This window comes from Canariomyces notabilis (genome assembly GCF_033297395.1).
Source record: "Canariomyces notabilis strain CBS 508.74 unplaced genomic scaffold N656scaffold_10, whole genome shotgun sequence".
NCBI lineage: Eukaryota > Fungi > Ascomycota > Sordariomycetes > Sordariales > Chaetomiaceae > Canariomyces > Canariomyces notabilis.
Window position 1 is genome coordinate 533686 of NW_027041832.1, and position 16542 is coordinate 550227.

General features: G+C 53.5%; 9 protein-coding genes across 9 annotated transcripts; 6 read left to right on the forward strand and 3 right to left on the reverse strand.

The window, feature by feature from the left end:
- Positions 1-243: 243 nt before the first annotated feature.
- N656DRAFT_709060 (uncharacterized protein) lies at positions 244-1365 on the reverse strand (the record flags this gene model as incomplete). The annotated part of the gene is made up of 1 exon (XM_064811562.1): positions 244-1365. The coding sequence occupies one exon, from the start codon at positions 1363-1365 to the stop codon at positions 244-246; it is 1122 nt and encodes a 373-aa protein (XP_064670414.1).
- A 2064-nt stretch (positions 1366-3429) lies between these two features.
- On the reverse strand, positions 3430-4060 carry N656DRAFT_768399 (uncharacterized protein; the record flags this gene model as incomplete). The annotated part of the gene is made up of 4 exons (XM_064813620.1): positions 3430-3449; positions 3490-3625; positions 3696-3885; positions 4029-4060. The coding sequence occupies 4 exons, from the start codon at positions 4058-4060 to the stop codon at positions 3430-3432; spliced, it is 378 nt and encodes a 125-aa protein (XP_064670415.1).
- N656DRAFT_78772 (uncharacterized protein) lies at positions 3989-4943 on the forward strand. Its single transcript, XM_064816632.1, has 3 exons — positions 3989-4029; positions 4261-4380; positions 4472-4943. The coding sequence occupies exons 2-3, from the start codon at positions 4336-4338 to the stop codon at positions 4757-4759; spliced, it is 333 nt and encodes a 110-aa protein (XP_064670416.1). The 5' UTR covers positions 3989-4029; positions 4261-4335; the 3' UTR covers positions 4760-4943.
- Positions 4944-6098: 1155 nt separating this feature from the next.
- On the forward strand, positions 6099-6882 carry N656DRAFT_779073 (uncharacterized protein). The gene has a single exon (XM_064815125.1). The coding sequence runs from the start codon at positions 6116-6118 to the stop codon at positions 6683-6685; it is 570 nt and encodes a 189-aa protein (XP_064670417.1). The 5' UTR covers positions 6099-6115; the 3' UTR covers positions 6686-6882.
- Positions 6883-7724: 842 nt separating this feature from the next.
- N656DRAFT_79183 (uncharacterized protein) lies at positions 7725-8582 on the reverse strand. Its single transcript, XM_064817018.1, has one exon. It carries the CDS (start codon positions 8457-8459, stop codon positions 7896-7898), a length of 564 nt encoding a protein of 187 aa, XP_064670418.1. The 5' UTR covers positions 8460-8582; the 3' UTR covers positions 7725-7895.
- Positions 8583-10030: 1448 nt separating this feature from the next.
- N656DRAFT_768401 (uncharacterized protein) lies at positions 10031-10487 on the forward strand (the record flags this gene model as incomplete). The annotated part of the gene is made up of 2 exons (XM_064813621.1): positions 10031-10294; positions 10347-10487. 2 exons carry the CDS (start codon positions 10031-10033, stop codon positions 10485-10487), a joined length of 405 nt encoding a protein of 134 aa, XP_064670419.1.
- Positions 10488-11469: 982 nt separating this feature from the next.
- N656DRAFT_798035 (uncharacterized protein) lies at positions 11470-12185 on the forward strand (the record flags this gene model as incomplete). Its single annotated transcript, XM_064817710.1, has 2 exons — positions 11470-11906; positions 12044-12185. The coding sequence occupies 2 exons, from the start codon at positions 11470-11472 to the stop codon at positions 12183-12185; spliced, it is 579 nt and encodes a 192-aa protein (XP_064670420.1).
- A 1738-nt stretch (positions 12186-13923) lies between these two features.
- Positions 13924-14419, forward strand: N656DRAFT_779074 (uncharacterized protein; the record flags this gene model as incomplete). Its single annotated transcript, XM_064815126.1, has 1 exon — positions 13924-14419. A coding segment is annotated over one exon (335 nt), but the record flags the coding sequence as incomplete, so codon positions are not given.
- A 191-nt stretch (positions 14420-14610) lies between these two features.
- On the forward strand, positions 14611-16226 carry N656DRAFT_779075 (uncharacterized protein). The gene has a single exon (XM_064815127.1). It carries the CDS (start codon positions 15069-15071, stop codon positions 15783-15785), a length of 717 nt encoding a protein of 238 aa, XP_064670422.1. The 5' UTR covers positions 14611-15068; the 3' UTR covers positions 15786-16226.
- The last annotated feature ends 316 nt before the right edge of the window (positions 16227-16542 follow it).

A 16542-nucleotide genomic window follows, 5' to 3' on the forward strand; every position in this document is an offset into this window, starting at 1 on the left:
TCAACTCGAGGACTTTCATCAAGACGATTTCGGGATCGAATTGTTCATTGTTTCTGCTGACGAGCTCTGATGCTACTAGTTCCCTAATTTCATCTCCACGCTGCCTGCCTCATGTTCCTGGGTATCCGCATACAAGATCAACAAAACCGTGACCGACACCGCTATCTCCATTCGCCGGCCGGCCAACACAAACCCATCATCAAAAGTCATAACCGATCACCACCATCAAGGCACCCGTTGATGCTACTCAACCAGTGTCCCAATATGCCCAACCCTTCCTGCTCTCGTTCCCACACCCTTCGCCGGCCGTATGTAATTCGCAATCCTCTGCGTGAGACTAGCCTGCCTGCGCAGCATTCTCTGCGGTTGCGGCTGCCCGTCAACCCCATACCCAGCCTGAGCCTGACTTGGAGAAGGCCCGGGCTGACGGGGAACCGTGACCCGCTCTTCGGTCCGCACCAGCACCTTCTCTGCCTCGCTGCCGCCCGTCGTGTAGCTCGGCGCCCAGCTCGCGCGCTGCACATGGCCCTTGCGGAACGCCGGTCGCTGCTCGTCATTTCCCCTGCTGCTGCTGAGCATGTACCTGTTGCCGGTGCTGCCTTTGCTTCGGCTGTTGCCGGTGCTGTTGTTTCGCTGGTGGTGGTGGTGTGAGCTGCCCGGGCCGACCGTATCCGATGGGATCGACGTTGACGTGTAGTACTGCTTGTGCGGGTCCGGTTTGACGTGGTTGGGTTTGGGGCTTAGGGCTGCGGCGGCGGCGGAGTGTTGTGAGATGCTGCGCAGGATTTGCTCGCGGCGCGCGCGTTCCTCAGCTTCGGCGCGGGCGATAAAGAGTTCATAATCGGTCAACGGTGCTGTTGGTTGTTGCTGAGCGGATTCGTCTTCCCTCCCGGCCGATATTTCCCCTGACACTCGCAAATCCCATGCGACTGGTGTGCTGTTGACTGGTGCGAGCACGGCCTCTTGCGAGGCTTGGAAAGGGTCTTCAACCAGCGTGCGCGGGTTTAGCTTCATTCCGACGCGCGAGCTTCTCCTTGTCGGTTCCTCCCGCCGTAAGCCTTGCCCTGACCCCTGCTGGCTGCCATTCTGGGAGTTGCGGCGCACTCCATTCTCGCCCGAAGACCGCACTGGGCGGGCGGACTGGCTTGGCTCCTCTGTTTGCTGCCGTGTCGCGCTCTTTGGCGAGATGGCTAGCCGCGAGAAGTCGGATGCTGCATGCGTGGGCTCGTAAACGAATTTTGGCCTTGGCACTTCCGGGATCGTCTCCGGGTTCTGGATGGGTTTTGGCCAGACCTTTAAACGATCTCGAAAACTGGCCTTTTTCTTGAGCTGAGGTTGCTGCGCTGTGCTCTGCGTCTCAACCATTGCTTCTCCTGCTAATCCTCTGGATCCTTTGCGGGTGTGGTGCGCCTGGTTCTGCGTGGTGGTAGCTGCAGTGGGCTCAAGCGGATGCTGTGTTGCTCCACAAGCTGAGATGCGTCTCTCTGTAGGATGACGTGATGGCTCCTTGGTCTCGGCAGTGCCGTTTGCGATGGTACGCTCGAACCGTGCGCTCTCCTTTGCGCTCGTTGTGCGTCGTAGTAGACGACCTACGAGGCCTGCGCTGTCGCGGTGGTGTGGGAGCGGGCTACTAATAGCAGCCGTGCTGCCGGCCATTCTGTGAATTTCCGGCAGAAACAGGGCCGGCCAGGGGTTGACTGGTGTTCCCGTTTGATGAGGTTGCGTCGTCCGGGGATAGTGGAGTGCCGGCTAATTAGCGCCTGGGGTTGCGCCCTGGATCGGCGAGTTTCCCTGTCAAAAAGCGACCCTGAAACCTTGTTTCCTCTGCATCAGCCGTCTTGGCCGCTTGCGTCCCTGTTGCTTGCGGTGGAAAAGCGTTGTCGACTGGAACCATGTGCCCTTGTTTCGGTCTCGACCTGCCAAGCGGCGGCCCGGATTATGTAGTCGAGTCTAGTGTAAACCCGAGCCAGCAGGCATGACCCCAATGAAGGGTGGAGTGATGGATGGGTTACCCGGCGGTATCCGGATTTCGCTCACATTCCCCGGAGCTATCCGAGATTCGTGGGTGAACAGTCCGGGGCCTTGATATTTACACCGTTGGTCATGCCTCCCCTCCAAAGGGCGAGTTCAACTCTTAAAAAGGGCGAGTTCTGCAATCCGAGTTCTGTAGGATCCGCATGTCATCCGGATCTGGGTCGGCGCTGCAAGGCAGGCTCGCCGGGGCGAGCTGATTTCGTTTTCCGTCGACGAATGAGGGGCCAGAATCGGCCTCGGACAGGTGCAGGGGCGAGGATGCAGCAGGCCTAGAGGCGCAACCCGGCATTCGACAGGCTTTGGCCGACAGCGGACTGCAGGCCGAGAGATTGAGCATCAAGGGCACTTTCTAGCGTGCGCCAACGCGTTTTGAGCATGTTAGCGTGCCCAACGAGGAAAGCTCACCAAGGCTGAGGTCGCAAATATGGTTAACGCTGCGAAGCCCAGATGTTCGTATCGTTTTAGTTGACCGCGTGCCGTTCGGTCCAGAAGTCTTGCTTGGCCCGAAGGCGATGCCGCCCTGGTTTCGACCGGACATTTCAGTTTAGCAGGATCAAAAGAAAACCTACTCAAGAGACTATCGGTGGGAGAAAACGCGATATCATCTCAACCGGGCAGGCACAACTGAGATGCGTGCCAGATGCCGGCAGTCAATTCAAGGGTTTGGTTGGCGGGTCTCATTGAGGCCGCCGGGGTTGGAAGACCGCGTACTGCACTGTCCGATATGCGCACGGCCCGGATTCAGAGTCGGAACTTGAGACTACACCCTTGAATATGGGCTTTCTCACGGCACCAGCTATCCACGACGTGGCCGCTCTCAATAAACATTCCACCGGCGGCTCTGGAGGTCAGTCATAATATTTCGGCCAAATACTTCAGCTTGGAACTCGGGCCACCAAAAGCTGAGGGTAACGAGCACATCGCCCGCCAAGAAGGGTTCGGGTCCTCAACATGCCCGGCATTTCTCACACAGTGCGATTTATGGTCATCACGCATCGCAGTATCTCGATTTTCAGCGACTCCGAGTCGTGAACGCGCAGCCACGCCTCGCCAGTGTAATTTATTCTTGCTCTCCTTCCAGTGTTGCCATCTCGACCGTGTATGTGGAAGATTGCATCAAACTTTGGATTCCGCTAACCCAAACAATCGGGACGGTCCGCCCTCCGTAGGGCTTGTTGGGTGGGAAGGGGGAACCTTGGGAAAGCCAGTAAGGAATTTATTGGGGCACTGGGGCTTGGCTCGTCAACTCTCCCTCATCCTCCAACAACCCTCCAGCTCTCTACAATGAATACCAATCTTTACCCACGCTTTTCAGGCTGGAGCTGAACTGGCAACATGTTCACTGAACTGGCGGGACCGGCCTTGGCTCTTGTCAGCAAAAGAAAGTCCGAACCTCTAGGGAATTCCGCAGTTCTCTTCGAAGTTCGAAGTGCATTCATCTTTAACTCAACTTACCCATGAGCGCGTCTCTCTCTGCTTTGATAGCAGCGAGCTCGCTTCGCAGCTTGGAAAGCTCGGTTTCCTTTTCCTCCAAGAATAATTCGAGCCTCTGCTCCACGTCGGCTGACTTCTTGTCGAGCTCTTCTAGTTTCTGCATTCATATTGCCTTGTCAAACTCAGGTTGAAGAGAACGAGGAACTTTTTCCCGAGAGAATAGTTACCTGCTCGATCAGGATGTAGGATAACAGCTGCTCACTAAGCACAGCCGCATTGTCTGCCACCTTGTCGACTGATTCGAGGAAGATTTCGATGACTGACAGCTGAAGCGGACTGAGTTTGTCCCCAATCATCTCTCGGAGATTCCACAACTGCGTACACGTATCGTTCAACCGCTGCATTCTGTATTTCTCTCTGTTGTTATTGTTGTTGTTGTTACGGCTTCTGTTTTTCCTGTTGTATTTGCGCGAAGGATGATGGTGTGAGCGGTGTGGAATTCGAGTCTTATACTGGCGAGTTGGAGGTCAATTCCTACCTGCAAACTACGTGTGGCTTACGGTGAGCTTTTCATCCCATATTTGTGCTTCATGTTGTTGTTTCCATTAATCATCACAACGGATTAGCACACCCAGCACCAGACACCACAATCTCTTGAGCTAGGCGCTTCTGCTTGACTTGGGCTTCCAACTGGGTCATGGGTAGAGAAACGCTGATACTGATAATCAGCCCTTATATCGTCGAATCCCCTGTCGATTCATGGCTTTGGCTTCCATTAATGCCGTGATGCAGACCTACTCGATCATTGGGTCCATGGGAGGATCGCTGCGAGATTCCGACTCGGAATAGGCGACTCGGGAGTTACTGATGTATCGTACGGCGTTTATTCTCTACGGCATCGCTGTAGGTAAGGTACCTATCCCACGACCGGCCCGTCATGAACATTCCCCCCTCGCCTTCAACCATTAGCTAACTCGGCCCATGGTACGCGCGCTGATCCAAGACGACCTTAATCCACCCATTCATAAATATGCTTTTCGACAGCTTCGGTTTTTGCCAGGTGTCTCTCGATCTTAGCCCATGCAACTTCCATCTCAGCATGAGCCTTAGTACCTCGTCCCTCGATTTCAGGAAAGCGTCTCTCTCTGCTTTAACAGCGGCAAGCTCGCTCCGCAGCTTTTCCAGCTCGATTACCACGTCCCGGAGCCTCTGCTCTGCTAACGCAGTGCTCGATTTCCGAGACTGTGAGCTTCTGCTCAGCCTCGGTGTGCTTCTTGATCGACTCTTCTAGTTTCTGTTCCATATTGCCCGGCCTTGTTAGAACTCGGAAGAGAAGAAGCGCGTGCCGCCAGAGGTAGTGCGTATTTACCTGCGGGAGTGAGATGTGGAGCGCCAACTGCGCACTCAGATTCGTCGCACTTTCCACCACTTCCTCGGCTAAGAGGAGAAAGGTCTCAGCACCCGGTACCTTTAGCGGACGGATCACGGCCCTCATCGTGTCGAGGATACCTCTCAGCCTTGAAACCGCATTGGATAGACGCTCCATTTGCCGCGTACGCTGGAAACTGAGATGTGTGATGAGGGTAGTGTTTTGGCTGAGTTTTGATTTGTGGTGTTTGGCAGAGGTATGGCTGAGAGCGGCTTTGCAAAAGTGTGCTTCAATGTATTGAGTGAAGAGGTGAAAGGAGGCTCAAGCCATCGAAAGAAATGTGTGAGCTGGGATGGACGGGTGTTTTTATACTGGGGAGCAGGTGGTCAATGCCTGTGTGCAAATGATCAATGCCCGCCTGCAAACTGTACACATCGCGGGAGTCTTTCATCCCATGGTTTTTCTTCCCGTTGTTGTGGCTCTGATCATTAACAACGCATTCGCCAAATCCAACACCAGCCACCACAGTCTCGTCCGCTAGGTGCGTCTGCTTGACTTGGTTTCCATCCAGCAAGGGGCGCCGGCCCTCACTGGCCAAGTTGGCAACATGAACTTCGCCGAGGATGCCATCAACACGCTCCAGCGAGTGGCTACAAATTCGGCGGACGATGCCAACGGCCTTGAACTGGGAGAACCAACACGGACACGGTCGACAGACCCGTCCATTTCCACCTTCGAAAGGCATAGTAAGTCCTGGGTAGGAAGAAGCTGATAACCAGCTCATAGACTCTCCAAGCTAATATCGATTCCCAGAATTGGCTAGATGCTCTGAAGGACCTACTGGATTATCGGGTCCATGAGAGCATCGCTGCGAGTGCTGATAGAGTTTTCATGCTTGAGAACGATGATCAATCTGCCCGATGATCGCAGAGCAACGCAGCGGCTGTTTCCGTACAACAAATCGATCCAGGGGTCCGGTTGGTCAGACATCGCGGACGCCTCCGGGGAGCTACGGCTAAGGCATCCAGACGCCTGTGGCGCTGACCAAGGCGCACTTGAGCGGTGAGAAAACAGCAGGCTTACTTGCATGCGAACCATCGCCTACCAACATGGATGGATAACGCCCGCAGGCCACATTTAAGATATAAAACAGGTTGATAAGCAGGGCAGGTAAGCAGCAGTTTCCCTGAAACAATATCACACAGCTGATCTCTCCCTCGTTTCCGAATCCCAACCCAGAACTCTTCTCATCTGCCTTGTTAGGGTATCTACGGAAACATGGGGTCCACTACCGAGCTTCACTACATCCCTCGCACCACGGAAACACTGCTCGACGTCGCCAGCGACGTCGTTCAACTCCTCCGCGCGGCGGGTGAAACTCTCGGTGTAGCCGAGTCGCTGACTGCCGGCGGCGTCATGGCGGCAATCACCTCCGTGCCCGGCGCCAGTGCCGCGTTCCGCGGCGGCGTCGTCTCATACGCGACACCACTCAAACAAGAGTTGCTGGGGGTCAGCGCGGACCTGATTGCCCGCGAGGGTGTTATTCACGGTGACGTTGCCGCGCAAATGGCCGAGGGCGCTCGCCGAGTCACGACCTACGGCGGCGCCGCCACAACTACCTGGGGCATCGGCACCACTGGTGTGGCCGGCCCGGACTTGCAAGATGGAAAGCCTGCTGGGACCGTGTTTATCGGTATTTCGTCGCCTGAGAGAAGTCGTGCGTTTGGTCCGTTTAGTTTCCCGGGCTCGCGAGAGCGCGTGCGGGAGGCAACTGTGCTTGAGGCGCTGGCCCGCTTGAGGCAAGAGTTGGTCGAAAGGGCTCAAAAGGAGGACCGCAAGACTGTATAGTTGCCCAAGATCAGGTCGTGTACTTGAGCTATGGAGGCTCAGGGTTTTCGTATTGGAAACAAGGGGTCACTTAATACGCGGAGCTGAGAAAGGACCTGGCTAGCAGATGTCATGTTGGCAGTTCAGGGGGAAATCGTATGACAGAATACAGATATCAGGCTTGAGTGCCTTGAGCAGGTTTCTCAGGATCGTGCCCGTGAATTACGTTTTCCATTTAATCTACAGACTCCCGTAGAGTGTCTGGCATTGCGGATCAAGACTGAATCTTCCTGCCTCGACTGCGTACATTCCCTCAATTAATCATGAACCCTCCAGCAATTACAACAACAACCTCCTGGAAGCGATCCTCAACTTCCCCCCGGGCCCCACCATCCCAAGACCCCTCAGTCAAAATGGCCAGCACTCTCGCCCCTTCTTTCGAAGCCACTGTTCGCAGGTGCTACCGGTAATGTCGATTATGATGAGAATCTTCCTCCAGTTTTGAGTAACTGATTACCACTGGAAGCTACTGCTAGCTGGGCTCAAAACCCTTCGATGATGCTTGATGAGGCATGCAGATAGGGCGAATTGCGCACCGACGATGGATTTCTTGGTGGCCGTCTTGCAGTTTGATTCAAATACCAGTCATATCGTCACATAACTCCCATAACCTTGACAAAATTCCATCGACAACAGTCCATTTCATGTATTAGTCGTGGGTGTCCTAGTCAATCCCATCCTTCATCACTTCGTCCTCTCCTCCATGTCGTTTTCCTTCTCTCATCTCATGTCTGGCTCTTTGGCCGTCGAGAACGCTGTGGGTAGGATCGAAGCGGTTTTCGGTTGTGGCGGCATATGTGCCACCGACGTCGGCAAGCCGAACAGGTTGAGCCACGCTGGGCTGCGCCGCTGTGCCAGAGGACCATGAGACCATGAGGAAAAGGGGGCGGCCATTTCTTTGCCGTCTGTGTTGCTCTCGGTGATGACCCAGGCCTCTTCAGTTGGTTCTTCCCGGGCGCTTCGCTCAAGCGGCGGGAATGAACCGTTCACTCTGACGAAGAGCGTCCAGGTCCTGTTGAATAACCTCAATCGAGGCCGTGGCCGGATCAGTGGGGCGGGGCCTGCCCAAGAGAAATTGAAGTTTGTCGTGACGCCAGGCCTCGAGGACAAACTTCTTGGTCAACGGGTACCCGTAAGTCGGATTGGCATTTGCGATGACGGCCATGTCGGGTCAAGAGATTGTAGTCCGCACCGGCGGCAATGAACCGCGGTTGTGGATAAGAAAGGTCCAGGCGTCAGACAGGGCCTCGCCGCCGCTCATTCCCTGTCTCTGAGGACAGTTGTCAAAAAGGTGTCCCATTGTGTTGCACTTCGGACATCCAGGGAGATCGCCAAGGGGGCTAGGCCAGTCGCAATTCGCCATCTTGTGGCTTGAGACGACATCAGCTCGTCCTTGGGCCCTGCACCACGCACAGGAATCGTCGGCGCCTTGCGTATGTGGTCTGGCGGCCTGTGTGGTACTCCGAGTCGGCAGGCTCGAGGGATTGTGCGCGGCCGGCCTTGGCAGCATATGATTCAACCACATAACAGCGTCCGGATCATTCGCGAATATGGTTTTCATGTACGCCTTGTACTGGGCGACGGCCGTAGGATGGGCGACACAAACGGTAGCGCCTGGATAAGGCCCAACTGTGATCCCATAGGCTACGAAAGCGCCATTGGGATCTCGCACGTTCCAATACGTACCCGTCTCAGCACTGTATCGGACATCGCTTGCGGGGATGATGGGCGGCATTTGCACCGATGTCTGAGACTGCTGCGCGTCGCCAGCAGGCTGGGCACTGAGCTGTGGAGCGGTTGGCGGCGCTGACCGTTAAAATTGGCTTGATGGACGCCGAGGTCCCCCCGGTGGCCATGGTTGTCCCGGATGCTCTGGTTCTGCCGATGCCTTCTGCGCTTGGCGTCGCGACCTTCGTGGGTATCGCCAGGGTTGTCCGTCGCCTTGCCCTTGCGGCCGTCATTGCCGCCGCCACCACTGTTGTCACCAGCACCACCACCGCTCTGACCAGAATAGCCAGAATTCATTTTTTGTATATTCGGTAGGGCAGAGAAAGAAAGAAAACCTCGAAGTTTGTATGATTTGGATGATGGCAGTATGAGTGTGCACGTGGCTGGCGATTCGGTCTCTTCGGTTGCCTTGTTGTAGAAAGAAGGAAGCAAAATTGTTTTGAAACTTTGTACTTGACCACTCCAAGAGGGGCAGAAAGCGAATCGTGCTTGCAGAATCCACTGGAATTTTCATCCCAACATCGTGCTCGTTTGACTTGGTGCCTGGTGGTGTAGGCATTCCCTGACTTCATTCACGCTTGAACCGGATGCTTCTTACCCGGGCACTCATCCTCGCGTTCTATGGAAAGTTCTGCGCTCATCTCACTCCCCTAGAATTAGATACCTAGCTGTGATCGTTAATATCGCATCATGGAAATCAGTTTAGCAGTCGTAGGTTCACCTGCCTTTCCCATTCAAGCTTTTACCTCCATCTTGCCTTGTAGCAGCAGTATTGCATACCTCCGAGCGCCCAACCTCCATAATCCTGTGGTTGATGAGGCTCTTCCGGGGTCCACCGATCGGAGCTGGTCTGCAAGTTCCCGCTTGATCGACACGCGACCCACCTGCCAAAAAGACTCGAGTTTCGCAAAATCCGCCAATGAAAGACAAAGCCAAGGTGACGTGTGGGCCTGGGTCCGGCCCACAGCGCTTATCTCAGCCAGCCATACCCCCCTATTTCTGGTATGTAAGGTATGTACATACTTCGTAAGTGACCCAATCACCCAAAAACTTACGCCCTCAGAAGTCTTCACTGTAGACTCACGCCAAGGCAACTTTGTTGCTTCGCTTCCAGTTATACATTAATTTGAACGATCTTACTATTATACTTACTGGTTCCCACTACCCCCTCCCCAGCCGAGCAGCCAAACACTTGCAAGCCGAGTGCAACAACTGTTTCGCTTGCACAACTGCTTGGCTTGCAAAGCGTAAAGGTACATTTTGGTGATAGCAGTTTGTCCATGAGATTACCTTAGGTACGGCATCAGGGAGTTGGGTAAGGTGCCTTTCGCCCAGTACAACGCCTTTGATTGGGACCGCACACCGTCTTTGTCCTGCAATAACCCGCTTGACACCATCAGATTTTTGTCAGATTTAAACCAAGCTCAAGGCTGTTCTGTTCTTTGCCCATAACAACCACACCTTCACCGCGAGAATAGAAGGCTGTACCTGCCGCAACCAAAACACTCGCTACCTAACCTTCAATTCTCTGCCATATCCTACAATCCTGCCCGCCAGAAGCAGACAGGAGTCGCAAAAATGGAGTCTAGTCTCGACAGCGACGGCCAGCTTGGGGGCCACCATGTCAATCGACATGAAATCGCCATGCCACCAACCGTCTTGGGGGCTCTCATCCGCTGGAATCCCGACTCCGTATCTTTTGAGAACACTCGAGATCCCCAAGGCGATTTTGTCGCCTATTATGACCTCCCCTACGGCGTTGCGTACATCACGAGAGGCCACCCCTGTGCGCTGGCGACCCTGGCGGCTCAAATGGCGGCCCTACCGGCCAACGACCCGAAGGTCTGTCAACATTCCATCCAAAGCCCAATTATAACTACTGACGCTCTGACAGGACCTCGCAGTTTCGCAGGCACCAGGACCATCGTGCGACGCCGCCCCAGAGCGCTCGCAAAGCAGGCGGCACAAATGGCGACCCAATACGCCAATGACCCGGCCGCTCGCCAGCTGGTGGTTACGATCCCAAACCCGTTGATCAGTACTACTTGCTCCAATCTGGACCGCGCGGCACTGCCACCCGACCCCGACACCGCCACGATGTTCCGTAGAGAGATTAGCAGCATGATTGACACCCTCGGAAGCATCATGAAGGAGCCTGAGTCGCAGTGAAAAGACATCGAAATCCGCTCCGCAAGGCAAACCTTTCCAAGAGATGGAGCGGACCTGACACCGATGTCACACCCATCCAATCTGGATGTTCTTAGATAGTTAGCGATCCTTATGAGAATAATGAGTCAGGCTGTCAAGGCAAATCATTTCATCTCGACCCCATCCCAGCGGACACTGATAAGGAGGAGGAGGATACCGGGAGGTAAAAGGAGACCCTGGCAAGAATAGGCTACAATTTGCAGACTTTCTACCCTCACGCCAGACACTGGATCAACCTTCTACATAACTCGTTCATGACCGCGTTTGGTCAAGATGATCTTATCCTTTGGATATTGGCATTCTGGGTTTTCGAGAGACCCGGAATCCTTGAGGACATTACAAAGCGTACAGTGTGTTATTTTCGAGGGGAACTCCGGCCACTTATCTTCCCAATTTCGGAGGACATAATCGGAAAGTTTTGAGGTGGGCATCCGGCTTCTGTCTACTGACTGATATGGTCAATCGCAGGAGTCCAGAATGCCTTTGTGGACTTACTGGATGCCCAAGCCACCTTGCGCTTGGTTCAAGGTTGGGATGGAAAAAGACACGAGCTCTGCTAGACAAACTCGCTTTTTACTGTGACTTGTCTCACTGAATGACCAAGGAGAATGATGGATGACTTACCTTGCTGATCCGGCTACCACACAATCTTCTTTCCTCCTCAAAACCTAAGGACAACCGACTCAATTTACTAGCGATTCTTGACCTCCCATCAACAAGCCGCACCACAATCAGGGCAACACAATCATTAAAGCTAACCGAACATTCGAGTTTTCTTTCTTCCCATTAGTTACAGGAAAGAAACAAAAATGAACTCTAGTTCCGCTAGCGAGGCTCCCGGTGGGAACGAAGGCGGCGGTTTGGACGGCCACGGCCCCCAGGGCAACAACATCACAATCCCACCAATCGTCCATGGCACCTTCATTCGCTGGAATCCTATTGAAAGAGTGTTTGAGAATACTCGAGATCCCGGCGGCGATTTCATCGCCTATTTCCACATCGGCGATAGCGTAGCCACCATCGCAAGAGGTCATCCCAGAGCCCTCAAAGAGCTACAGAGGCAAATCACGGCCGCCGCCTTATTCGCAAACGATCCTACCCGTGATTGGCACGTGATATTCCCTCTTACTCCCACTCGCTGGCTTACAGTCACGAGACCACCGAGAATTGGTCTGTCCCCTGACCGTGTCGAACCCCCAGCCGACGACGAGACCGCCAAGACGTTCTGGAGGGAATACAAAAGCATGTGCAAAACACTTTGCTGGATCGGGGCCAGCTTGGGATGAGTGTATTTCGCTCAAGCACGCGTGTAAGGTAACTACCAACTCTCTCGGGGTAATGGACCTCTTTTTCCCTGGTTTCTGAGTTCTGACAATGCAATAGGAGAGCGATCGAAACGCACACCGACATCGAGCAGGAGCTCGAAGCTTTGGGAAACGAGTTGGTTGAGGTTCTGAATTACAGCCCGGGAGATGAGGAATGGGATCGGATTGGGCACAAACTTTCCAAAGAGAGAGCGATGTGAAGGAAGGGGTTGGGTAAGCAATAAACTATCCTTGCCTTTACTCCTTGGGGAACAGGAAGGGGAATATTACGTTACTATATGCGGTGTAGAGTTTCTTGATCAGTCAAGGTAGGGAAGCGAATTCTGTTGGCAGAATCAAGCAGAGCTTCATTTTATCCGAACCTCGATGTTCATGTTAGCCCCTAATAATGCCAAAATCCGAGTCTTTCTCTCTTCAGCCTGGGCATTGGATGAAGTGGATGGAACGCCTTCCTGATCGCGTCGTAGGCGACCCTCAGTCTCGTATCCGCAGCATGAAATCGCTCCATTTCGCCTGTAGTCGCAGCGTATAGGTAGAATTGGCTGGAATCTGTGGTTGGAAGTTGAGGTGTGCAGTGAACGCAGTGATTCGGAACAGAATTGAAGTGTTCGGACTGCCCGTGGGTCCATTGTTTCCGATGGGAGGTGATTTGGTTGGAAAGAGCACCTGGGCTGGCTTTTGGGAAGGCACGTCTCCCTAAAACGATTATGGAATCTGAAAACTCCTGGGCAATAACGTCCCTCTCAAGCTCAAAATCTTGCCATCACATGCTAGCTCAGAATCTTTACCACAACCTGCAATCTACAGATGGCGTCGATATTTTGACTGCGACCTGCAAATTCACTGAGCTTGCATAGTGATTGCAAACTGAAATCCTCTGATCGCGTATCTGGAATGCAAAGCTGCAGTCTGGTACCGATCGCATATCATACAATGCCGCTTCCGGAGACACGCTCGGCGGCCATGCCGTTATTGGACGGCGCGAGACTCGACATGGTGCGGGAGATCAATCAATCGACCGAGAAGTCGAACTTCCGCCTTGGTGCGATGCTTGACCATTTGCTTGAGTCATCTAGGTGGCCCTATAAGGGCTGTATGGTTAGGGAGTTTGCTCACAATCGCGGCTCCTTCTTGCTACTGCTCAATGCCATTCCCACTGAGATACGCGATTCCCTGATACTGGGGATCATTGCGTACGACTTCTACGACCCTCAACGGCGACCGTACTCCCCCGATTTCCCGGGAGTGTACGCCGTTGGGGTAGCAATTAATGGGAGGAACGGCAAGTTTCTTACCCGTCGGGAAATTTTGAGGCCCTGGCCGCGGGTATTGACGAATACTGTCAAGGGTGGTCTGCTTGGACGATGTGTGGTGGAGATGCCACCAAGATGACGCCTCAAGAGAGTCGCTCTTTGAACCACTGCAGGGTCGTGGATGACGCATTCGGCCCAGTGGTACATCAGGATATGCGGCCCATGATGATAGCAACTCCAAAACGTCACCAACGGGCCTGCGAGTACATCGTATGGCTGAAAAAGCGGGCTGATGCAGCCCTTGACCCCAGTGGTGACGTGGCACAGGTGCAGTCGCCTCTTTATATCGGATCTTCCTCGCGTGCCATTAGTACGGGGTTAGCCCGGCACAATGGCGGCTGGCTACACGGCACGACTCCGCTCCTTTCCCTCACCATAGGTTGTATCAAGCACAGCCTCGGCTTGATCCCCGAGACCGTGGGGGTGCCCGTACTGCCGACCTGGGAGGCCGGACACGTTTCCTTCGGGGAGCAGCTTGTTACAATACTCGCTAGCTCCCTTGTTGATGACGGGGGCCTGAATACCTTGCACCCTGGCATCACAAAGGGGGAGGCCAACGAGTCGGCGAAACACTACGTGTTTACCAATGACTTTTTGAGCGAGAATATACAGGCGACACTCGATGAGATGGACATGTACAAGCAGCTCATCATAGATGATCCCGCCCTGCTGAGTAGCCTGATTCAATTAACTGAGGAAAACATTGATGATACACTCGGCAAACTGGACAAACTGATAAAGGAATATGAGAGCGTCGTTAACGAATACCTCTCAGTTTTGGCCCAGCTCAACACCATGGTGAAAGAGGCTCTGGACGATGTCGACGACCTTGAACAGCAGTTGGCATTATATAGAGACATGGGCCGACTCGTTGAATATGTGTTATCTGACTCGACAACAGAGTCGGCCGACGACAGGGTCGAAGTACCGAGGTCGCCAGATCAACCGTCGACCCCCTAGATACTACCTTAGGTAGCAATGAACCTGAAGGTGCTTCATTACTTCAATACTTCAAGTGGTAGCTCTCAGTTATTGTGCTTCAATGTGATGAGAAAGTGATCGTATGCCTGTTCTGACGTTGAGATCTTCAGCTTGAGGTTCAAGGTCGGCATTGTCTAATGTAGTCAGTTTAAAGTTATCTGTCGCACCGGCATGTCTCAACTGCAGGTGCCATCAGGATGGTCAGGCCCACCAGGTACATTTATGTGGGGCTTGGTGGCTGCATTAGCACTCTTCCACTTGGCTTCAAGTTGCAGTCCTCGCAGACTTACCTCACGTCCCGTTGCTCTGTGGTAAGGTCTGCTAGCAGCAGGGAAACTGCAGCACTGTTTGCTGTTTCAGAAACACCACCTAGAATGCATCACAACGCTGAGCCATTCCTATGACTGGTTTACTATGTACTGTACAGTACAACGCCGGGCGTAAGGTACTTACCTTTTCTGATATGGTGCCGACCCTCTCCATCCAACTACACTAAATCTGTCAGATACGACTCCACATTTCCTCACCTGGCGAGCCTGGGCTTCGAAGCACAATCACGACACGACACGCTCACGAATTGCCAGGTATTGGAGAAATACCCATTAAGACGCGTCTACGAGTTACTCGTGCAAGCTCGAACCGGATTCCTCGCCTCATTTTCTTTCTTTCTTTCGTTCCTCCGTCCCAGATTCCCAGTGCACCTTCGACCACCACATGCAGCGACACGGGCAAGATAAAATGAGGACGAACGCTGCTAGAGAAAATTCTATGCGTTGTCCTGAGCTTTCCATGTACTGGCCCACGCGGCTCAGTGCCCTCCCCGTCGGTATCGCCACTGCCATCGAGGTCGCCGCGCTCACGATTCGCACGGTTAGCAGCTTGCTCGACGACCCCTATCAAACCCTCGCTTGGGAGCACAGAAATCCTCTCCTTGGTTTCGCCCTTCGTTGCGATAACAGATTCCCTTTGTCCGCCGATTTACAGGAAAAACTGGCCAACGACATATGCACTGCCTTCAGAATGGACCAGGAGGAATTGTCACTCCAGGGGCTAATGGAAAGCTACCTGATGAGGAAGACATTCTGGGACATGCCAGACCTCATGTTCTACAACGCTGCCTTTCGCCTTGGTCCGGAACAACCCTGGGTCCAATCCGGGATAGGCACGCCGGGCCAGGTTAGCATCATCCCTTGGCGAGGAGAGGAGGATCTCGAGACTGCCATCAGGAAGAGGTTCGGCCGGTCGCCCACCTATCCCGCGGGCGAATGGGAACTTTTTCTGGGTGCAAAGATGCCACCGGTCTTCCGCGTTTTGTTCCAGCCCTCCAGGATTCGCGAGTTCGCGGACATTCAATGGCCGCTCGTTGTCGGTCCTTCTCTGAAGACGGAGCAAGAGTCGGGGAAATATGGAGCTTGCAGGACAAGTCGAAGCACAATATGTGCTTATTGGAATGATTCGTCATCGGACAACTCCGGACGAACTAGACCTTGCCAGATTCTACGATAGGGCAGGCCTTTACGTCGCCCCTCCCATAGTGAATGGCAAATACATGCCGCCTCCCTACGTCTCGGACCACTGGTCAGTTGGCGATCCGGGGCCGACATATAATACACTGCTCTACGCCACTGCAGCCACGCCACCACAGCCGTCCACAGACCGCATATACGGGGAAGTGCTCCCGTCGTCAAGCGCGCTGAGAACGCGAAATTACTCAGCGAACACAAACTGCTACTAGCAATGAGGCTTCCCCAACCCATGCCTGAATTGTTCGACGGATGATCCCATCACCCACACTAGTTGTCGACACCGGTGGAGGTATCGGAATTGGAACATGATACCGAGTCGAAGTAATGACAGTTCAGATGACAATATTTCACCTCTGTTGAATAACCAAGGCCATGGGACACGAAGTTCAAGTTTGTAATAGCCTTAAGGAGCTACCTTAAGGAACTATGATGGCAATGCAAATAATGACATGTCATTCTCCTTATTGTTATTTGTGAATCTAAATCAGAGAGGCAACGATGAGATCCTGTGCGACCAAGATACATGGCTTCTTTGCTTCGGTTCAAGTTCCGGCACCAGAAGATTTCCAGGAACATAAAATTCCCTTATCGACCAACGCAATGACCCTTGATATCTGTAACCAAATACAGATAACGTACTTGCATAGCGAGCGGCCCAGCATAGCGAGTGGCCCACTTTCTCCCCTTCTACAACTTCGTAACTTCATCACCTGTTTTCTTCCACAATACAACATGGA

What these genes read in the sequence shown, in the direction of transcription:
- N656DRAFT_79183 (XM_064817018.1), bottom strand. Translation starts at nt 8,459, where the DNA reads ATGCCGCCCATCATCCCCGCAAGCGATGTCCGATACAGTGCTGAGACG.
- N656DRAFT_78772 (XM_064816632.1), top strand. Translation starts at nt 4,336, where the DNA reads ATGTATCGTACGGCGTTTATTCTCTACGGCATCGCTGTAGGTAAG. An exon ending in ACGGCATCGCTGTAGGTAAG is followed by an intron (nt 4,381 to 4,471) that starts GTACCTATCCCA and finishes CGCTGATCCAAG; the next exon opens with ACGACCTTAATCCACCCATT.
- N656DRAFT_779073 (XM_064815125.1), top strand. Translation starts at nt 6,116, where the DNA reads ATGGGGTCCACTACCGAGCTTCACTACATCCCTCGCACCACGGAAACA.
- N656DRAFT_779075 (XM_064815127.1), top strand. Translation starts at nt 15,069, where the DNA reads ATGTACTGGCCCACGCGGCTCAGTGCCCTCCCCGTCGGTATCGCCACT.